At 41.8% G+C, this 24175-nt stretch overlaps 1 protein-coding gene across 1 annotated transcript; it reads right to left on the bottom strand.

The window, feature by feature from the left end:
- Positions 1 to 4775: 4775 nt before the first annotated feature.
- On the bottom strand, positions 4776 to 23527 carry LOC128771089 (transmembrane and coiled-coil domain protein 3-like). Its single transcript, XM_053886224.1, has 5 exons — positions 23333 to 23527; positions 10578 to 11214; positions 8855 to 9173; positions 8649 to 8784; positions 4776 to 6630 (listed from the first exon to the last, which is right to left on the bottom strand). Exons 1-5 carry the CDS (start codon positions 23402 to 23404, stop codon positions 6328 to 6330), a joined length of 1467 nt encoding a protein of 488 aa, XP_053742199.1. The 5' UTR covers positions 23405 to 23527; the 3' UTR covers positions 4776 to 6327.
- Positions 23528 to 24175: the final 648 nt, after the last annotated feature.

The following is a 24175-nucleotide window of genomic DNA, read 5'->3' as shown; positions in this document are numbered from 1 at the left end:
AACATTACACGTTGAGATGCAGTGAATTCTTTCATCCAGTGAAGGAGTCTATTTATATTGGGATTGGGGCGATGCGTTTCATCTCCCTTCTTGGAAGTGGGACATCTTGCATCACTTTCATTTATTTTTCCATTTATATTCTTTGATTGAAACAGAGACGGCCCTCCCTTGATCCTCCACAAAAACCCAGCTGCATCCACGCTTTTGGTGGCCTCCTTCAAAAAAACCAAAAAGAAAAAGAGGTCCATCCCACTTACGGTCGCCATGCCAACCCCCTGCTGAGGAGGAGGCCCGGCTGTGACGGAGAGACTTGATGAGGTCCTGGGATAATTAGCCGCTCATTATGAAGCACGGTGAATGGGTGTCGGAACCCTCATGGGGGCGCTCACTGGAAAACACAAGATCACAGGCGGCATCAAAGAGAAGCGCCCACTTATTACTGTATGGAACACAAAGACCGGTGAAAACAAGAGGAAATATATTTTTAAATGTGTTAGAACTGACTCATTTATTGGCCTCTAAGGACAGAAATGTGAATATAAACAAGGAAATATGTACATCCGATTTTTTGCTGCATTTCTGACAAGTCTATTACCAACAACTCTTTTACCAACTGGTCTATTTCCTCCTCACCTCATGCCCTGGATCACACATATGCTGTACCTCTGTTTATATGATAAATCATGATGTGAGTTTTTCCTGTAAATTATGATTTATTTGTTTGTGAAAATACTCTATTATTTGGACATTAAATCATGTATGTATGGGGCGCCGAATGTAAAAGTTAAGACACCTGATCAGTCACCTGATCCAGCAGAAATCTTTGGGAATATTTTCGCAGATTTAGCAAGTATTTGGTACATTTGAGACGCTACATTTTAACGTTACGTGTACTGTTGCATGTAATGTTTAGTGTTAAACTAGGGCTGGGATTCGATTTTAAAAAATAATCTAATTAATTAGACAATTTGTGATCAATTAATCTCAATTAATCGCAGTTTAATGGTGTAAGAATATTTGCCACAAGAAGCCACATTTTTCAATTTGAATGAATTTGGTATATTACTGAGTCAAATGTTGGACCCATACATACATTTAAGCAACAAAATATTGTTTATTTTGCATCACTTTGACAATGGCACTATAAATCAGGATGGTGGCGATATTCAGGTTTTTATATCACCTTATTTAAACTGAAGCTCTTTTCATGTCTTGAAAATATTAGTCTAAGAATTTCACTTTTCTAAAAAATTCAAGTACATTCAGAGTAGTGGAAACCCTCAAAACAAAAGCAAACAAAAGCATCTGTTTGCTTCTGTTCAGGGATTCCTCCATGTTTGTTGTTGTTGTTATCATCCTAGCTGCCACGTGTCTTGTGCATCAGTGTGATCAGTGCACCAAGAACTCCTGCACTTACAAAGGTTCCCTGTTGTCTGGAGAGCAAACTGTTCAATTAAATGGAATTAAAACGATGAAATGCGATTGAAATATTTCAACACAATTTTTTGTTGTAATTAATCAGAATCAGAATGAGAAAAGCTGTATTAATCCCAAGGGAAATTGTGTTTGTAACATGCTCTGTACACAACATATCACAATAAATTAAAAAGAAATAACATAATAAAGTAATAATAATTAATCGTAATTGACTTGTTGAACACTAGTTAAAACTAAATCCTAAATCAAAATCAAAATATCAAATCGAAATCTTAAATCTAAATCTTAAATCTCAGTTTTAAGGATTTAGACGGCGCCTTCTGCTCCTCGGCTCCTCTGACCTTTTGAAATGGCTCCCCAGCAGCAACTGGAAAGTGCTATTGTGGCAGGTGTGTGAGCTGCACTACAAGGTGCTGGCTTCATTCCTCCACAGTCGGCATCACAGCTCCAGCGCTGAGGCAGATGCTAAAGGTACCAAACTATCAGAGGGAGAAGATAGCAAACATTAGCTGACATCGTTCAACACTTGACGCTGTAGATCTCGTCCTGCCTGCTGGTTCTGCCACAAGCACTGTAGTTCGCTACTACATAGCACACTAAACCTAATGTAACTTTTGATGCAGATCGAAAAGCAGTGCTCTCACAGCGTTTAGAAAGTATCTCTCAAATTCACAGATATATCATAGATCATATGTGAGATCTATGGCATATTTCAAGCTTGATCAGAACATAGCTTTCATCCTCCATTGACTCCTGTTCATATTATTTTGTTACGAGGCAGATATAGATGGACAAGACTCCCAATTTCTAACAAGTCTATTCCCTCCTCCTCATCGGATGGATATCTTAAACCCCGCCCCTTTGAAGAAAGCATTGCCTGATCATAGTGACAGAGGGGCGAGACCTTCTCTCAACCGGATGTAAGAGTTCACAGCGCAAGACGTTGCTAATGGTCGAGCAGACGGTGCTAACTGTGGCCTCCAATGACTCATTCAACTTTATTTTGATGTTGTTCCGTGTTTTTCAGATCGTTCGTCTGATTAGTAATCGACTAAATCCGATGATGACGTTTCTGTTGTGGCAGAGATCCACACAGACACGACTCCAAGGATGGAATCTTTCATCACCTAAAATCACGCCATACGGCTTCTCAAATGTTTCAAAGATCTCTAGGTGGAAAAGGATTCTTCGAAAGAGTCATTGAATCAAAACTCTGTGTTTAAACTGTCAAGTGTTCTCGTGGATCAAAATTAAATATCCTTTATTTGACTACTAGGTATAATAAAGTATGGCAATAAATGTTTTGAGTACAGTATCTCCAAGTGGTGGCAACCCTTGGGAGCAGTTCACTCCAGCCACCATGGAGTACCTGGCATAGGTGTTGGGGGACACACAAATGGAGAGCGGCAAAGTGAGGTCCTTTGCCGAGTGGCTCCAGAGTCGTGCCATTTTGGGGCACATAGTGATCATCCTGCAATGGAAAGTATATGTCCTCAGAGAGGTCTTCCTCTTCTGGCTTTTCTTCAGAGAGGTAAGGCACTACGAGTGTCTCTACAGCCAAATTGAAGGGCTGAGGCATCTCTAGTCCAGGAGGTAATCTCTCTGGCCTAGCTCCACAGGGCCGCACTCACTTTCCTCCAGCCTCGACCACATGGTGTCCTCCTCATTCTCAGGGATACAAAAACACTGATTGTCCTTGGTGAAGTTGGGGCAAACCAACCTCTGAGGTGCTCCTTCTGGCACTGGCGGATAGGACTCAGCCACTGGGGGGAAAGAGGCCTCATGGCCTTCCCCACCAAAGGCACAAAGATGGCCGACATGTGACGGTCTTTTCCCGTATGTACCAAACATGTGGGACACGGGTGGCTCAAACTCAGATGCTCCAGGCCCAGACACATGATACAGGCATCGTGTTGGACCACGGAGTTGAGACGTGCATCACAAGACTTGCAAAAATGCTCCATGGGGTCACAGGCTGAGTGGAAAGAGGAGTAGAGTTTTGGAAGACAAGGGGGTTTATACATGGTGGACAGTGGGCGGAGAGCCAGTCAATCACAGTCTCGGGCCGAGGCTCGTGCCTCGAGGTGGATGACTCTAACTTTTCGGTTGGACAGACATGAGAAGTGAATCAGATCAGCTGCCTGTCATCCTCGTTCCTGTGTCGCAGTGTATCTGTGCCTCGCTTTGTCGTGCAGGCTGGCAGCACAAGTCACGCTGACAAAATTGGTGGAACTGGCTCCTGTACCTGGTGACCCGCATCGAGGAGCGGTGGAGTTAAGCCATCCGTGATAGCTTTCCTGAGCATGAGCTCGAGATGGTCATGTGGGCAGCTAGTGCAGCAGGTGTGTGCCACGATCAACAGCCGAACGGTCACATTAGCAGACGTGACTGAGTTTGTTGGAAGAGGACAAAAACAAACACGGGCTGCGTCTGAGCAGAGTGAAATGTAGCAGGGAGACCTCTCGGCTTGGGCTTTTGCTTTCTTCATAGCAGATGTACCTCAAACGTTTTGTTTATTCTACTTCACTCCGACAGGACACTAGTAACTACATGACAGATATTTCTGACTTGTGCATTGAAGTAGTTGTCCAAAAACTTTACAGGAGACAGTGCCACCTGGTGGCCTCTGAAGATTGGGACACTGTTTCATGAAACGTCATCAACTCTTCGATACTGTGTCATGAAACCACATCTTCACTGGCCTGTTGATTTGACTCGGGCGACCACTGAGGATGACGGCACTCTTCAGGATACAGTATTTAGATCATATGATCTACTGTCAAATAAGACAGAACTTTATACCTTCAACAATGGTGTACACACTTAGGTGTATACGCCTAATAAAAATTCAAATAAAATGCTCAGACATTCAAACTGCAGTCATTTAGCAAAGCAAACAGACGTAACTTCAAGACTGAAGAATAACTCATTGTCATTCCAGGTGTTACTGAGGTGATGATAGCAAGATGTCACATGACCCTGAGGTGGTGCTGTGCAGATTCCTGTCTGATCCTGGGGCCACTTTTGACATGTGAACTTTAAAAGGATTTTTTAAAATCTCTCAAACATATTTCAGCCATTTGGTTCATATTTGTTTTTGTTTTTTTTTCTAATATTTTTATTTGGATAAAGGACTAAATTTCGAAAATAAAGTGCTAAAAATTCAAAATCAGGCAGCTGTACCTCAGTGGTCAGAATCGGGCCTTGAAGGGAAGCTGGTTTCCGGAAGTACGACAGTGTGGCGCTGACGCCTCCTTGTGGTGGAGACTCAATACCACATGGCTGAACTACAATTCCCCATGTGTAAAATGAAACGCGTCACTCTGAACTTGCACGTTATTAGGTTATTAAAAACGTTTAATTTAACAGAACCAAGAAGGACAAAGGCACATGATGCATGAAGATACACTTGATCGATCACATGGTACACCAAAGAAGAAGAAAGATTGAAAGTAAAACGCATCAAAACGGCGAGGAAGATCATCAGACAATGACTAGAAAGTGATCACATTATGGCAGACAATAGTGACCCACGGTTCATCACACATGCCGTCACAGGTTCATCATGATTAGCAAACTGAAGGCTCAAAAGAAAAAAGGCCTCAAATCACAGTATAAGCATCGTTTCATTGTCACATTATTAAGACGAAGTGATTCATAACAAGCCAGTGTGGACGCGCTCGCCGTTCATAATCATGCGCCACTAATGCTTTTGCATTGATTTTCTTTTGGCCCTTGAAAGGGAAACAGCTGGTCTTATCTGAACCCTGGTTATGGATCTGTTGAGTTCATTTTCAGAAAACCACAAAGACAAGAAACAAACAAATCACAAACAGAGAAATGAAACGTATTGCACTTTAAACATCAGGGAAGGGTGAGAGTGGAGGAGAGGAACTGACATTGGAATGGATGGTAAATACATATACTGAGGTATACATGGAATGTTTTAGCAAATACTAAAATGGACAGTAATGATTAGCTTCTGGTACCGTGGTGTTATATTATTTATTTATTTATTTTGGGGCAGACTAGAAGGAACTTTGAGTCCGACACATGCAGACAGTTCCTCTTTCAGGGGTCTGGTTAGTAACACTTGAGTCTCATGATGAACCCAGAATGTGCATGTTTTGGGCTGCTTCATTTGACAACTTTAAATCCACATTTAATTTCATTTCACATGGTGCATAGACAAGGAACTCTGGTCTGAGTTTTTGTTGTTACACACAGACTGAGTTGGCTTTTTAAAAAAAATAGGACACGCTTTGGAGTGACAGTGTCGAGAGATTTGTATAAACTACCAAGAGTGGAGTGGGCTTAAGAATGAAATAATACATTTGGCCCCACCTTGTGACCAATAACTGTATTGAATTTATCCGTTCCCTGAAGAGGATTACAGGGTCCTACATAGGAAGGTGAAAGGAGGGATTGCAGCAGGTCTGGGCATGAAGATTTAGCTTCAGTCCAACTCAATTCATGCAGGAACAAATGACAACTTTGAGAACCAACACCGGCGTCTCGCATTTCTGAGCATTATTCCATGAAAATATGGTGCTCAAGAGCACATCTGCATTCATAAGAGATTTGGTCCGACTCCTTTTTTTTTTGATGAGGAAACGATACACGTATGTGTCCAAATAAAAGTGATGTTGGCAAACTAAAGGTGGCTCATGGGTTCAATCTGTATGAACTGACCTGGTAAACCGATACGAATCATGAAACCTATTAAAATCCAAATGTAAGCTACACACATTCAAGTTCAGTGAAATCACCAGTTCAGTCTGAGTCTAAACAAGACGATTAGTGGCCTAGGTAAATGCACCGCGATTATTTCTTCAGACGATTGTACAACCAATCATCTCTTGTAGTCCTACGTCGGCATCAGCCGCCTCCTCAGGCCGGCACCAGCACTCTGTCAAGAGCAAACTGTAGTCGCTCCCAGTTTTTCCAGAATATGGTCAAGAAGATGACGCACAGGAAGGTGGCGGCCACGTGATGCCGGCTCCTGACCAGCGGCACGGCGAACTTGGCGGCGGTGGAGACGCAGACCAGGATGACGGTGATGATGGCCAGCATGATGTTGATGCTCTTCCCCAGTAAGACCCGGGCGTCGTGGCTCTCCAGCTGCACCGTCTGCTGCTGCTGCTGCTGGAGCTCCAGCTTGGAGACGCGGGTCTGACACGACTCCAGCGCTTCCTGGAAGAGGAAGACGATCCGGTCTCAAAAGGATGACTCACAATTTAATGACGGCATGACCGAAATTCAAGCGTCAAATATTTTAAATTATTAGCTAAAACAAGGGCTTTAACAGATGAATTAATAAATGGCAGACAAAAAGATGAATCAATTGAAATAGCACAGATTGTTTATATTGAGCTTTTTTCAGTGCAATGTGGTGACACAACCAAAGCGTCCATCATGAAGGAGACTTGAAGAGATTGTACTTATGGACGAAAAATGTATCTTTAAAAAAACTTGAGGATAGAAGCACCAAAAAAATGACCGGTGCACGTCCACCCTGAGGTTTAAACTTAAAAATTAAACTCTTAAAAATGAAAATGTACAGAGCCCCACACCTGACATGGCAAAAAAAAATATATATATATAAAGGGATTGAAATACTAAAAATTAGGATGTACACACTTATTTCGTTCCCACGATTATTATTTAGTTTTTGTTTTTTTTTGCCATGTCTACGGTGGCTGAGAAGTACAAAACACATTTACAGATTTTTTAAACAAATTTACGAATAGTGAAAAACATTTACATCATTTCATACAAATTTACAAACCTCTTTAAAATAATGCAAAATAATGTTTTCCTGAGTTTGTAAATGTGTTTTCAAATTTGTACATTTGTTTTCAGAGTTGGTAAATTTGTTTTCAGTGTATGCGAATTTGCTGCAGAATAGTACGGAAAGGTAGGGATCCAATCGAGGACGTGATCCGGAAGTGGTTGTTGGCAATGTTCCACATTCAATCGCATCACATCGTCACATCTTGCTCGCAGTAGATGCGTTTGTTTGTTTATCTGCAACATCGTTCTATCGCCAAACAGTTGGCCCGTCCACTTTGATGGCTCTTATAACATCATTTTCAGGAGAACAATCCTTTCTGCGGTATAACTGGCAGCAGTAAGTTTCACTTTGACAGTCCGCAGACTAATATTCACCCCATGTAAACTAGTCATCAAATCCAGGATCACTCGGTACCAGTGGCCTTCGTTGAAATATTGTGCAAGTTGACTAAACAGATCTGCTACATCTGTTAATCCAAAGTCCACCGAGCATTCCAATGAGCAGCCACACAAAAATGCGCTAAGTGGCTGAACTGAATATAATTCTGCGTTTACAGCAGTTACTTCTAATGGTGACACCCCACCATTGGTACAATTGGAACATTCCCAGAAGCCACTTCTGGATCACGTCCGTAATTTGGTCCCCTCCCTTTCCGTACGATTCTTCGGAAAATTTGCATACAGTGGAAACATTTTTACCAACTCTGAAAACACATTACCAACTTGGAAAGACATTTAAAAAACTCAGTTAGCTAAAGACGTTTGTAAATGTGATCTGCTATTCGTAAATTTGTTTCATGAGTTTGTCACTTTGTTTCAGAAGTTTGGAAACGTGTTTTGCACTTCTCAGCCACCGTACATGTCAGGTCTGGGGCTCATTTAAAAAATGCAATTCACAGTGACTAATTCATTATAAAGCCTCTGACATATTTTTGTTTTTAATCGATTCCGGGTGGAGGAGAGTTTCACTTTTTTTTTGAGACTTTTTACTTCTCGTTCACAGCTGGACGCAGCTGGGCCTGAGATCAGTCACGTCCTTTGCAATCATGTGACTGATGACGCTTGTCATTGGACAGTGAGACACTCCCAGAAGACTCTTTCACAAGCAGACAGCCAATCGAGACAGCTCCAAGTCTCTAGAGAAACACGCGAAACAAAACGCAGCGGAATGATCCTTCAGAAATGAGCTCACATGCAGGTGTGGGTGGAGGCTGGAATTCAATTCCACTTGAAGCGTGTTTCTCATTAGCTTCCACCAGTGCTATGTCCTGGTGGGAAGCCATGTATTTATGTAGTAATGCCATTGCTTTTCACATAAAAAGCAGACGTCTGTAGCCATTATCTGAAACCATCAACCTAAAAGATAAACTCCTGAGCACTGTCGATGGCGAGGACTGGTATTTTTGCGGGGCACAGACCTGGATGTCCCGCGCCCTCTCATGGGCCTGGTAGGCGACCCGTTCCTCGATGCTGGCCAGTTCCTGCTTCAGATTTGCCATCTCATTCTGGTGAAGGTCCGTCAGGTCGTTGAGTTGGTCTTCCAAGCGCTCGAATCTGGCGGATGAAGCCCGAGGAGCCATTCATACGAGTGTGAAACAAAATTTGATGTTCTCTACCGACTTACCGGTCTCGCTCCTCCTGTAGCGTCTGGCTGACGATTCCGTACTCTTTCTTGAACTGAGCCTTGATTTCCTCCAAATTCTCCTCCAGTTGGTTCTGGGCCTCTTTGAGCTCCCTCACTTCCTCCAGACTCAGAGCCAGTTTGTTCTGGATTTCCTCGTCCAGCTGCAGACCCTCCATCGTACCAGCTTTGGCGCCTTCGGCCGCAGGGTGGCCGTTGCTTTCAGCGGAAATGGAGGCGCTGCCTGAGGAGCACTCGTCATCGCTGGGGTACTTGGGCTTGCCCACCAATGAGGTGCTGCTGCTCAGCACTTTTGCTGACCCTGAAACAACACGCAACATGACTTCACTTTCCTCACACTTGAAAAACATGACGATATTAGGGTTGAAAATGAAAGATACCAAAGTAGGTTATGTTTCCCCCATTTTTTTCAATATTGCATAAATAGTCTACAATATATTTTAGACATGTTTTTCAAATATTCAGAAAACTTTTTCACTTGAATTTGTCCTTGTCCTTCCAACAAAACATGCATTCTAAATAACTAAAGCGCATTAAAGTACATGAAACCCACAACAAACAAGTTCTTGACCTTTTGGCACAGTAGACAGAAAGCTCTAGACAGTTTGACAACAGCAAACTGCAATTCTATTGTCGCTCTACAACAATTGAAAATATCTCCACTTAGCTGACATTTCACCAAAAGCACCAAGTCACCCATTCAGCATGCGATCTGGTTTTTGTTTTCTACAGAAGCGCTAAGAGGAAGTCTGATGCAATCGACATACAAGCACTTCTTCCCTGTAAACCAGGCCTACATATATGGTGAAGGGAGATGTATACTTTGATATGAATAACATATTTATTGAACTGTAAAAACGAAGACCAAAGAGACTGTGCTGTTACCGCTGAAGTGGAAGAGCGGGTTGCAAGGTTTTCTACCAGTGATTTCAAAAACTGCGATTCACATCGCAAAGTTGACTTGAAGCTAAATGATTGTTGAAGTTTACTGCATATTTGACTGTGCCACAAGCCTTTTTAACTCAATCCGGCGAAGGCCGAATGTGACTTATTTCAAAATTTGGTCGAAATATATTCAAGTTACCGAATAATCGGTGCATCCTTGGATTCTACGGTGGTGGATGAAACACAAAAAAGCAGACCAAGAAAACAGCAGCACCCAGCATTAATACAACATGAAAGCAAGAAAAATGAAAGCGTCAAAATGACATTGTGACAAAGTGTTTTTAAATGACATAAAAAAAGAAGTCTTTATGAGTCACAGCCCAGCTAGTCACTTAATGTGGCCACAAGTGTGTTAAATACAGACAGGTGTGTTAAGTCAAGTATTATGAAACTAGCCAAAGCCATTATTAACCTGAAATATGTAACATTCCTTGCATTCCTGTGACGGTTTAGTCAATAAAAGCCTCTTTTGTAATAGTGTTTGACCCGCCTCAGAAGGACGATGTTTTTGGTAATGTTTGTCCCACTGAAGCAGCAAAGAGGATGAAGGGTCAGCACAAAAACCCCTAGAGATAATCTATTTGTGCATTGAGATATTAAGCATTTAATGACTTGTACATAAAACCTTTCCTAATGCTGAACAGTGGTTTCCAAAAGACCAGAAAAATAAGCCCCAGTTTCCCAAGCCAAAAATGCTTAAAAAGAAACATTGAGATTCAAGGGTTCAACAGCAGATGTATTTCTGTGGCGTCCTACACACCGTCAGAGGGCAGAGGAGAAGAAGAGTCCAGGCTGGTCTTGAGGCTGGCGATGTTGTCAGCGCTGCCAAACTTGTTCCTGATGAGGTTTGCAAACTCTCTGGGTTTACTGAAGAAGAAGGGAGGGGACAATGACACCCCGGGCCCAATGGTCTTGATCTTGTCCATGGTGGGATGTCGACCGCTGCCGGTCATGTCCCTCAGCAGCTCTCTCGGCGACTCCCTGGGTATCGTGCTGTGCTTGCCAGAGTGAGGAGGCGTGGAGAGCTGGACCTCGCTGTCCTTCATCTTACGGTGATACTGCTCCAACTTCTTCTGCATCGACGCGATGTTCTGTGCTGACTTCTGATTCTTCTTCTCGAACACCTGCTTGATGCGGCCCACTTGCTGCTTGTCGGCGCTGTTCACCAGCTTCAGGTACTCGGCCACATTCTCATCCCGCACCGTTTGTTCGATCTTCAGCTGTTCCGTGACTTTCAATATCTTCTGCTGGAGGTTGTCCAAGCATGATCGGCTACGCTGAACCTCAAAGCCCAGTGCGGAAACGGGACCTCCATCAGTTAGGTCCAGGTCCAGATTGTTCTCAGAGGAGCCGCGGCGCATCGATGCAGATACATTCAGACCTTCAGTACTCCGGTCCTGCAGAAAGGAAATAAAGGCGTAAGTCAAGTGGAAGAGATACAGATGTTACAAGACTACTGTGACTACATAGTAAAAAGATTGAAACAAGAAAACAACACAAGTTTGTTTCTGAAACTGTTACCACTCTTGAGCCGATTGCAAACAAAGGCAGGACAGAACAACAACCTGCACACTATTACCTCGTATTCCAAAGAGTGGAGGCAATGGCAGTCAAGACTGCCTTATCTGGGACAACACCAAGACCAGTCTCCAGAACTTCAAGTCAAGCAAGTGACACGGAAAACTACGTAACAGCTCCATACAGTGGTACCTCGGTTCTCGACCATAATCCGTTCCAGGCGGCCATACGAGAAGCGATTTGTTCGAAATCTGAATAGATCTTTTTCCTATTACAATGAATGGGAAAATAAATAATGCGTTCCAAGCCTTAAAATAGTCTTTTGTAGGAGTGAATGTAGAGTGTCTGCTGCAGGTGCGCTGTTCCTCTATGTGTGTGGCCACTGCATGTGGGAGGGGTTGCTGAGTGAGTGACGTCTCTCCAGAAGTGAAGAGGTGCCCGGTGCGTGTCCAGCTCTGAATGTGCGCTTCTGTGCCGTTTGGCTGTGACAAAGTCATAAACCAAGTAACGCTCTGTCCCAGACTCGCCTCATCCCTGTCCCAGCTCCATCCCACAACAGGACATCAAACCCTGGAGTGCGTGCTCCAGCCTCGGAGGTGTGGAGAGCGAGCACCTCCCTTGTGACACACTAGCACGGTCCAGTTCGAGTTCTGGATTTTCGTTCGAAATCCGAACCAAAAAAAATCTCTAAATTTTTGTTCGAACTCCGATTTGTTCGAATTCCAGGACGTTCGAAAACCGAGGTACCACTGTATTTACATTTGTAAGTATTGACAACTTGTGATGCCATCACTACCTTTTCCACACATTTAGCACAATCTGCAGTAGGAGACGACAAGGCTGATGATCTGTGACCATCACAGCCCAAAACATTAGAAGTATGGAAACACTTAATGGACACTTAAGAGGCTTACATCAACATTTGCCAGACATTCCTTTCAAATTCATTTCAGTGAGTGAAGTTTCAAAACAGCATTTAACTCTATACAAGTTTTAAATCATTGAAATACAAGCGTCGTTTGTTTTTTATTTACCATAGACAGCAATACAATCATACGTGTCAGTGTGTTCCACAACCAGAACAAATGCCAGCTAACGTTATCATAGTCAGTGAATCAAAATAGTCGTGAGTTGCAGCTCTATTTACAGTAAGTTATGGGTTGAACTATATCTAAGATTAGCGATATTTTGAAGTAGGTCTCCACTCTTGTTTTTGGGTCACAGCTTTAATCCCAAAATTCAATAAAGGAATCTAAAAAGGAGAGGAATAAACCGGAACGGTCATACAGTACATGAGGCTGTAAGACTGTACGTGGGTGTGTTGGGCTGTTAAACAATCAAGACAATACGAGAAAAGTATGCAGATGAGTTCCCATAATTGATGGAAATGTACTTGTTTGAAGAAAGACGACTTTTGACTTGAGAAAAATCTGCATTACAAAGCAAGTGAATGAGCTTCTTCTTCACAAATAAGTCCATTATCAGACGCGCTGCACAAAAAAAAGACTGTCTAGTCTTGTTCCGTAGCCACTGCTGTGAGACCATCTGGGTGTTGATGTAATGCTCTTATTGGGTACATCTGTTCGATTTCAAGAGCGGCAGTCAGCTCCTGTTACCGATACAATAACAATATTCAGAAGAGGACGCTGATGTGCGAGGAACAAGTGGAGCATGATCAACAGATGTAGGTCAGTGATAATGTCAAACCGGGCAACAGAGACATTCACATACAACATCCTGTTCTGTGGCAGCTTGCTGGTTTGACCAGTCTAAAGTTCTACCACAGTATACGATGATGTAAGCTTCGTAAAGGTGAGCAGCTTGCTCAGTTACTCCACTCCAGCACCACTGTTTACACTGGCTGATAACCACTCGCCTGCACTTGCTTTCCAGCTGTCCAATGCATTTCACATGTTTCAGTATATTGTTAAACTTGACCATATTAGAACGTACAGCCCATTGGGTCAATCTTTAGAATATTTTTGTGTTGTAGCAGGACAAACAAAGTGCCTGGACAAAACTGAAAGGACGAAGTCCAAAGCTAAAGCTTCCTCAACACAAACTGTCAACCTTCTCACAGGCTGCTGCACAAAACCGTGAAGCCACTTTAGACAAAAGACATGAAAGTAAGTGTGAAAAGTTCGCTCATGGGTGATTAATTTTTACGCTATATTTTTGTTCATACTTCGCTCCAGCAGAAATGTCAATAACAATGTAAGCAGAGTACGGCCCTCAGTTCAGTTTATTGTTTGGTCGTAAAAGTACCCCTTTTTTTTCTTGCATTCTTCACTTCGCGTCAGCAGAATTTTGAATTTAGTCAGCATGCCACTAATCATGTGTCCTTGTGCTGAGCTGAATAGTGTCTTTCCTTGTGACACATACATTTCCACTTGTTAATGCAGCACTGGTGTGGACAGTTTCCTGGAGGAGCTCGTAACTCACTGTTACTTTAAATGTCCATTTCCCCAATCGAATCAGCATTGCACAATATTTGCACATCAAAGGTTCAAGAGCAATAGCTTTACGGAAGTAAAGAAGTGTTGAAACCATCTGTGAGACTCTGCAAGCTGATGCTGTCACATTGTTGTTCAATCCTGTGGACTGGTCCTCGAAGCCCCGCTAATCCCTGACAAATGTAACACTGCTAGTTTGAAGAAAATAAACTGATCACAGCAACCTCCAGCAGACTTAAAGGGCTCAGTCCTGCTTAGCATTACCACATCATCCAGTTACATGTTGCACTTCACAATAAGAGCGTACCACGCACAGACACATGACCCACTAAGCTCAAACTATATGTCAGGTTTGCTTTTGAACGACTAATAAGTTGAGAAACATGCATATGCAAAGATTACAACACTGAGAGCCTATAGTTCAATGGGATTATGACTCAGATAATGCCTCAAACTGCCACGATACAATGGTAGTCTACAAGATTCAGATACGGGTACACCTATGTGCTTTTGTGCTCATAGAAACTAACAAAGCAACATACTGCTTGCAAAATACATTGAAGAAAAAGGAAACAACACCTACTGTGCAGTGAAGGAGGGACATATTTTCTCAGCTGACTGCGTGGTCCATCATGCTTATGTCTTACAGGCAGTTTTTAAATCACAATAAAATACCATACATAACTGCAAGTTAGGCAGAACACTATCATCATGGACCTGAATTCAACTTGAATTATCAAGCGTCAGCCCAGACAAGACTACCTTTTAGAATACAGTGGATTTGTTATGAACTTTTTTTTTGATTCACTGTGCTTTAGGTTTGGTTTTAAACATACTTGAGCTGGGTTTTTATACTTTCATAATGTGTTATTTAAACTGTTAGTGAATGAAAGTTCGGTAAGTGATCAATTTCAGTGTAAAGTGGCAGCAGAGGAGCATTTGTCTGATATTCCAACCATTGGACTCAAGCTATCTTGTGTTACATGGACTTTGTATTTTTTGTCTAGCGGCAACTGTACCAGGAGCTACGGTTCACACAGGCCATTTGGTTCTTACAGGACCGGTATCACTGTGGGGTCTGCATTAGGGGTGTCAGAAAATATCGCTACGCTCAAATATTGCAACACTTCCAAAATTCTCAAAATTGTATCGATATTATTACTGAAATATCACAATACGTGATTGTGTGATATTGCCTCGATATTTTAAGTTGGATATGTCAATAATTAAAACAAAGACACTCTGATATAATATAACGTTTTTAATACTAACTATTTTCTTTTTGTACATTGGGGTGATTTACTGTGGATTGTGGAGTCAATAAAGTAATTCATTCCTCTCTGGGAGTGCGAAACTTAACTGACAGTTGACATTACAATGAACTTGTTTTCATGCACACAATATTGCACTATTTTATCTGATTTTCCACCTTAGAATAACGGTTCTTATTACAGTATATTAGTGAGCTTAAAGTATTGCAATATATTGCAAAGTATCGCATCACCACTCTTGTATCGAGATACGTATCGTTGCTGGTTCTGTGGCTTTGAACCATAATCGGACAGGATGAGGGGACCAGTCAAGGACACTGGTTCTCTGTCACAAAAAAGGTCACAATTTCACCTGGACTGATCCAGTTGGGACTATCAGAGATTAATTTCAATTATTTTATGACAAACATAAGTAATGAATAGATCCAAAAGAACACACGTAACAACTCAAACAATGTGATGAAGGAAACATCAGCACAAACACAATCCAATCCACAAACAAAAACAAGATAGTAATAACAGTATTATGAGAGCTGCTCAATTTTAAACGCGTTTTCATGTTCGAACTTGGAGGGTTCACATTTAAGATGACTCACAGCGTTAAATATTTGAGTGCCTAATCCGACACGTGCTGTATAACTACCACCTATGACACTACACTATGAACTCATGCTCAGTCGACCAGCCAAACTTGTTTTGAGAGTTCAAAGTAACTGATACTTGCTGTAACCAACCAATGCTCATAAGAAGATCTGGTTTCCCCATAACCGCTGAAACTACCTTGTGTGTTTTTAGGTCTGACACTAAATATATACCCGGCACACAAGTAGTTTGTGAATCTTTGTGTAGATGTCGCACAAGCCTGCAGTGCTTAAAGTCCCCTGTTGTCAGCCCCCACCCCACCTCTCTGGCATCTGTCCCTCGAGAACACAGAACTCTTTCTCTGCAGAGAAAAAAGCTGACTTTGTCATGATCCACCTCACAACAGCTGAGCAGCTGCATATGGAATCACAGACGGACAAGCTTGTATACAATCGCGCTGTAATCTGTGGTGAATCCAATATCTCCTGTCATAACAGTCAGGTTGAGACATCAGCTGCCTTTTTGTCAAACCAGTTTGTCGAACAAAAGAAAGAGGCGCTTCATGTCCTCCTCCAAAGAGGGAAGTGTACGACAGGCTGGTGTGTAGGTTGCTCATATTACTCAGTCTTTTCAAAAACAAAGAGCTGCCTTGTTCATCCAGACAGCCTCTTACTATTTCTGCAGAGCTGGAACTAAGCAAGCTCCTCAGGCGTTTGTCCATCCTCAACCTCAACTTTGACATCCCTCTGTATTTCCTACATCACAGAAGTGTATGCTCACCTCTTTCAAGTTGCTGATGAGTATGAAATGGATGCTGCTGCTGCTGCTATCGACCGATCACTGCAGAAACTACTTTTCTATTCTCACTGATTCTCCATCAACGTTAAACCAAAAACACAGCCAGAGGATTCTCTTAGAATAACAACACGCAGGACTCCAGCGAGCGGCTAAAATGACTCCATAACAAGACCCAGATGTCTTTCTCTACATGAGATGAATGTCTCAATAAGATCCTACAGAAAAATATTACCATTTAATGGGCCTGTTACAACTCATGCTGAATAACTGCTGGAGCACATTGTGGGTCTCTCTGGCTGAGCGGCTCTGCTAAATGAATTAGATTCACACTGATGAAAATGTCCTCGCAGAACTGCTGAGGCGCTGCCCTACTTTTCATTTCGGTTCACCCAAACACTTCTACAGACATTCCCCGGGCTGGAGGTAGGAGGGTGAACCGGGGTGAGGATTAAAAGGTCTGGAGGGACGCAATGATGTAGGAAGGTTCAAACACCCTGGTATTCAGTATTCAAGTGCTGCTGTACCTAAGGGTTCTATTAAAAATACTTTGTAGCCTTCGGTTAACATACCATTTTAGTATTATTTTATTATAGTCTAACAAAAGTGAGTACACAAATGTCCTTTCATGGGATCATGACGACAACAACAACACGATAACAACCCTAAACACACCCCCAAGACAACTTTGCTAAAGAAACTGATGGACTGGCCAACCATGACCCCTCGGGTCGGGCAGTGAGAATCCTAGTCTCAGTGCCCAGACCAGTGCTCACTCATACACGAACAGCGAGTGCGTGCTCCCCACTTCAGGAGACACTAGCATTCAAAGATGTTTATTGTCTCAGGATCACTGGACTCTGTTCATTATTGAATGTTTTTGAGTCTAAATATTGGTTAAATAAATGTTCTGCACGTGTAACGTCACACCTCACACCAGGGTAAATCAGGAAAATATTTCCATGTATTTTGAGTCAGAGCTGACGCACAAAACAAAATGTTTTTAATCACAGATTATGGACGTGGTGATGTCGGAGAGACAGTCAGTTGTGAGCGTGTGCACGTGTGTTGAGGGGATTATGAGCGTTCGACAATGGATAATGAACTTAATGCTTGACACAAGTTTAGTTAAGACCATAACAATGCGGAAGACGAAATTAAAGTTGATCGTGGATCGTCTGATGACTGGTGGAAACACAGAAACATGAAGCATCAGGTCTAACTGTGTTTCCCAGAGGTTTTCAAAAATAATGCTCTCTTGTAAATAGAAAATGTAAAATATTTATTTATATTATATATGAGTTGATGGACTTCAAATGTATTTAAAGGAAAACTCTCAGAGAAAAAAAGTAAAAGTTTCATATAAAAAATAAAAAGAAACATGATGAAGTCATCCAGAAAACATCTGGTCTCAGCAGGCTGAATTAAACACATTCTCTCCAAAGAATTGTGACTGAGAATTGTTAGGAACTGCAAGCAAAACAAACAATCAGAGCCGGAATCACACAAATTTAAACAACACCAAAACCTAATGTCTCCAGATCAATCTAATCGTAAGGGGAAACGGGGGCAAATAAATTCTCAGAAAAATTACTACTTCTCAGTTGTATAGTTTTAGTCTGACCTCATGAGGGCCATGAAACACGGGGCCACATATGGCCCCCAGGCCGCACTTTTCCCAGGTCTGCTCCAGAGAAGTCCTTGCCCAAGAGAGTCAAGGCAGAGCTGGAAAATAATGGCTAACACACAAAATATTGGGCACAATTTGTTGAGCTATTTTGATGGGGCAGCAAATTCACGCTCCCTGCCACAGTTTTCCAGAGAATCTAAAATACTAAAAGTTCCTCAAAAAAGCTTTTCATTCACAAGATCCAGTGAGTCAAATGAAAGTGCCAAAAAGTTGAGCTACTCAGTTGCCGAAGCAAATTCCTACTTTCTGGAACATTTTCCTTCCTGGTGTCTGATGAGACAAGACGTTGTTCAACTTTATGTGGCGAGAAAACATCTTCACCTCTCACCTAGATGAATTTATCCAACACAACACATGATTCATGAGAGCATGAACCACACACAACTCTGCCAACCATCATTTCATACTCACTCCTGAACAGAACCAGCGAGAGCAAGAAATCCCAAGCAGACGGAGCCAAAGAACTGTGTTTATTTTCAAGGACCACCACTGGAGAAAGAAAGTGCAGTACATTCAGAGCCCCACTGCAGTCAGCTCAATAAAAAACCTCTTTAAATGAAAGAATCCATCTGAAATCTATGCAACATAAATTAGCTTCTGGTCGATGGTAGCTTTGTAGCGATATGTTGACATAAAGTTCAATTTAGAATCACTGAAAACAGCTTCTGCAAATCTTGACACAACGCAACAGAGTAACACTCCAGAAACGTCAAACAACAATAAACATGTTTATCCATGTTCCACCTCCCCACCCTCAGGGCAGACCCAACTAACTTGTTAATCGAGCAGGAAAGACGGCCCAACTGATCAAAGCATCGTAAAAAACAGGATCTGCAAGAGTCTCTCTAGCCTGCAGGGTGCCTCCAGCACACCTCACCCCAGCCCGAGCCCCCACAACACTGGCCTACATAGCATGCGGCGTCTGTCTAACACCCTGACCCATTTCGTATGATCTGACCTCGCCAGACAGCATCACACATGGATTCAGCTGTATTAGCCTCAATCTTCAGGAGGACCTCGGAGCAGATGCATATGAGAAACTGCCTGCTGTAGGAAGGGGGGAGGCAGGGCTTTGTTTTCCTGGTCAGTGCTCACTGGCTTCTTTCTTTGGATCAACAAGGAATAGCAAAAGGAGGCGGATATACCTGCAACTTTCATGCATGAGCTGTACACTCTTATTAGTTACAACCGAGTTATACCGCTATAAAGTCAGAGACAAAAAATCTAAACCCATCAATCATTCTTTTTTCCTCTTTGGCTTGAAAATATTGTCCTCCCAAATTCTCTTACTCAAGAAAATATATTAAATAAAATCAATAATCTGTTTAAATGATCTAAATAAGCAAAACATTTTTAAAAAAGGGAAGGTTAACTTGACCATTCAGTCCTACCACTGTGATTCTGAATAGATAACATTTGGGCTGAGCTTTGAAGTGGTTTAGGAGCAGTAGAACACATACTGTTCACACACATTCACACACACCTGGTGATGCATCCAACACCAGCTCGCGTTTTTGGTCAATTGGTTTAAATGGCGAAGCACGCCTACAACTCCCGTCATGCACTGTAATAGTAGTAGTAGAACGTATTTTGACTCATCCAGAAAAGAACCAGTAAAATATAAAACCGCACCTGGTCACATTCCATTGTTGTTTTTTTGGACGTCATATTACAGGTTGAATGGGATGGATGGAGTACATGGGATACATCTCAACGTCGCTCAGCGAGTGTCTCTGACAAGCAGTTATGCCCCACATCCACTCCCCAGTTAATCCCCTAAACATTTGCACACATCAGCCATTTTTACAGTCACACCTTAATTAAAAATCTGACTATAAATAACTCCCTCATACAGTGATTGTGGGAATATTGTGGCCATCTTGACTGACATTGTCACCAAAACAATTCAATGCCGGTTGAGCACACGACGGGTTTAAGGGAGTAAAAAGCGAAATATAGTGTCAACATTGAGACACTTTAGGAGAAAGAATCTGAAATAAAATAAGCAATAAAATTATAACTTTTTTTATTCCGGCAGTATTACAACGCCTTTGCGAAACGCTTTACTGCACAAGGACACAATGAACTCCACTAGAAAAACCACTACATACACAACCAGGAAGCTATCAGAGCAACTTTTCATCACCATCGCGTGTGTCACCGCCCTGATCAAAAGTTATTTCCCTTACAATACAAGCTTGCTATTGTTGAGTCAAAGGGTTAAAACCAACTTATTCAACAGTGTATTTCTGACAAATATAAATCAACCTAGTTCCAACTTATCATTATTATTATTGTTGTTATTATTATTATTACAAGAACTTTCCAGAACTATGCGCCAAAAATTAATGAATTAACAAAATAAAACATATTGGACCAGAGGCAAATCTACAATATAATCAGTCGAAATGAAAACAACTAGAAATCTATGAAATCCACAAATTACACAAAAAATTATCATTTCTGATATTATAATATGAAAAATCTATATTATAAATATGTTGAATATAAAAAAGCGTACCGTTGTGGGGAATTACAATTAGTTTGCATTACAAGGCGACACTTTATCAAGATATAAAAGATCAGAAAGAGGAGAGGAAAAAAAAAAACCTTAACAGTCACTTTACAGTAGACATATTGTTACAATCTTCACAATCTTGTTCTTAAAAATTGAACCAATGTTTCGTAAGTCAGAATCTAAGCAATGTACAGTATAATAATTGCGTTATTAAAGCTCTTCAGGTGGTGCAACAGTGGGAAAATAATTAAATAATAATAATAATAATAACACTAAAATAATAATAATTAAATAGATAAAATTGGTCTTTTTGATTTCAACCTTATTCTTATTTATTTATTTAGCTCATTTCCAATGTGGTCCAGAGTCATAGTGGCTGCAGCATTGGTCCATTCTTCATCATCCTTCCATCACAAGGCCATATTAAGAAGCGTGAAAGACCTAATCCCACATACTGAGGAGGAAAACAACTCGGGACAATATTACTATTTGAAACAAAACAGTTTTAGTATGGATGGAGTGGCTTATAGCAAGGCACCCGCTGTGTCAGCCCCCTGCTCCGAGCGGCCGGGCACAGCGCTGGCACACTCGTCCAGATGGAACAAAACCCTCCGTTCAGACCAGAACACAACCCCAGAGGGGAAGAAGTCTACAGCGCTTATTGGTATTCCCTTCAGCTGACCCTTTCAGAAACAAACTTTCTCATACTTGTGGAGAAACGGGAAGATCCCACCCACGCCCACCGCTACAGAAACAATATTGATCATATCTTTTTGCTGCAACCAGTGCTGGCTAAACATCTGGCTGGTGTTCTCCACAGCTGGACTTCATCTAAATGTTATAGTGAGATTCCAAACGGTCAGAATTGAAGTTTCTTGAATGAACAATACTCATGGGGAGTGGGGGGTGGCGGCAGGATGAAGTGCTTGAGATGTATTCAGCATTATCTCATCGACAGGCTGCTCCGCCACTAAACCAATAGCCCATTAACACGGCCCACATCTGCCGTCCCCAGTGGTCCAGGCAGCTCTTGAATGGGATTCAATTTGGATAAATAAGTGGCCAGCAAACAAAACACGTCTTATAGTTGATGGTGTGAGCTTCATTACAGGTTGCACTACACAGTATTTACACAGTATTTAATTCTTTTCACCATGATTGCTGTAAGAATAGTAACAATGAAATGGGCCCTCCACATGTTTAAAGGTCACAATCACAAACTGTAGTTACAGGGACCACACAAGCAGACCACTAGATGTCGCTGGATTATGAGTAACTTTATGTGAATGGCAAAATACTTCAGAGACTCCATCATGAAGGTTGGCATTCTACAATTTCCTGCTTTGTGCCATTCATGTTTCACTCTTTCAGTCTTGTTTGAATTGAATTGTTCCACCCTCAAGCCACTCAGGAAAATTCAGAATACTCGAACATTCCTTCTTCACAAGAAATACAGCATGTCGAATGCTGTTTTCACCATAGCAACAGGAGCTTTTACAACAACTCACTCACTGCTGGTTCTGTCACATGAATATTGCATGAAAATGGTTTTGTTGGTCGTGTTATATGCAGTTTTCAGGGAGTCACATGATCCGTTTTATCTCAATAATCAGGCGGTCTTCACAATCAGCTGTCTTGTTTATCACTGTTGAGCCTGCAGCACCAAAGTATCTGAGAGAATGATCTTGTTACTAGTGGCACTCATGGGAGGAATTTCTAGTGATTTAATTGCTCATTATTCCTTTTACTTAGGGAGGCGATGATGTATTCAGTCATGATGAAAAAATGCAAAAGAGACTACAGTGAAATACACAAATAATGACTCATCGTTTCACCTGAATTTCAGGAAGAGTGACACTTCCATCCAAGGACAGAGGAAAGAGAGGACGGCAGGAAAAAAGCATATTTTAACACAAAAACAATGTGAGACACATCATTAAAATGTTTTTTTTTTCCATTGCACGCTTTTAATCGCAGTCTTAGGAAATATATCTTGAGCTTGAATGAGTCTAAGAAACGAAGAATATGTATAGAAGAAGTTTTTAGATGCGTGTTTCTCACGTCATTTGCGGAATACCTCAGGTTCTACTTCATTTTCCTCATGGTATGCTACTTCAGATTAGCTGCTTGGTTATAAAATATAGCTTTAATATGGTATTGCCAGGAACCAAAATCCAAATGTAAATACATAGTGAGTATAAAAGCTTCATTTCAAATTCTGCGGTGTGTGTACATCAGACAGAAACCAAAACAAAACAAGGGACGCATGTTTTTATACAGTGTTGTTTACATATACTGAATAAATACGTCACCATATGCGCAATAACGCAGGTAGACACTAAGTTAGCAATGGTTTAAGCAGTTCACCACACACATTTAATGAGTAATTCCAATGCCTCTCTGTTTAATCCTCCAGATTATTCCTGCAATGCTGCTAATAACAGCCCAAACTTCCAAAGTGGGGACCAATGAAGCGTCATTCTACCCGGTCTGTTGCACCAGCAGGACAACAACAGTCACTACAATGGGAGTTTACGCCGGCTGACACCTGTTTCTGTAACTCTCGCGCATTCACGTATTCCCACTGTCTCACACGCGCGAACACACCGTCATACGTGAGATGTTGGAATCAGACAAGATAACGAGGCTCGCTTTCCCACACAAGAGAGAAAAGAAGAGGACACTGACCATCCGGCTGCTGAGGTACTTCTCCACTTCGGACAAACTCCGCACGGACACGGTGGCGCTGGGCATAATCATGGACGCTTCTGGTGGTCAGTCCGAGACGGGAGAACTTCAAATCTGGACTGGTTCGCCGGCCGGGACCAGTCCGACACCCATGTTGGTTCTGCCTCTTTCTCCCTCTCGCAGAAACTGCCTCCAGCTCACACACAAAAACGGTGAAGTGAAGCTCCGCCCACCCGAGTCCGCAGGGGGCTGGACATGGAGGGGTTAACTCCTTCAACGCTCCAGTATCGACCATAACGAGGGGGATTCACGCGTCTATCCGGCTCAAGCTGCATTTTCTAAACTAAAACTAAACGATTAATCTTCACCTGTTTTTTTATTTACCTTTTTACGGGTTAATTTCCTAAATAAATAAAAAATATGTAGCGTTTTCATTGACCAAATACTATCCAGTGCATTGAAGATGTCCATCACGCCAACAGGACGGAGGTGCGTTCACGGAACCCACTATGGATCATGGGATTGGTGACGCACCGCACATATTATTGGGTTGTTTAGAACGCTTTATATGGTCCTGTGATGTAGATTTCGGATTAATTGACACCAGTGGCTATGGAAACCTCTTCATGAAGCATTTCTCAAGAATACGGAAGAGGATTAGGGCCAGTGAAGAAGAAATAATAATTGGCAGAATTCTGACTTTAAAGTGACAATTCTGAGATTAAAGTCAAAATTCTGATAAAAAAAAAAAGTCTGAGTAATGAGAAAACACTGAAAATTCTGACTTAAAAGTGAGAATTTTGACTTTAATATCAGAATTCTGACTTTAAAATTCTGACTTTT

Source organism: Synchiropus splendidus, chromosome 14 (assembly GCF_027744825.2).
Source record: "Synchiropus splendidus isolate RoL2022-P1 chromosome 14, RoL_Sspl_1.0, whole genome shotgun sequence".
Classification (NCBI taxonomy): domain Eukaryota; kingdom Metazoa; phylum Chordata; class Actinopteri; order Syngnathiformes; family Callionymidae; genus Synchiropus; species Synchiropus splendidus.
The sequence above is the reverse complement of the archived record's forward strand: the minus strand, read 5'-3'. Positions and strand labels throughout refer to the sequence as shown.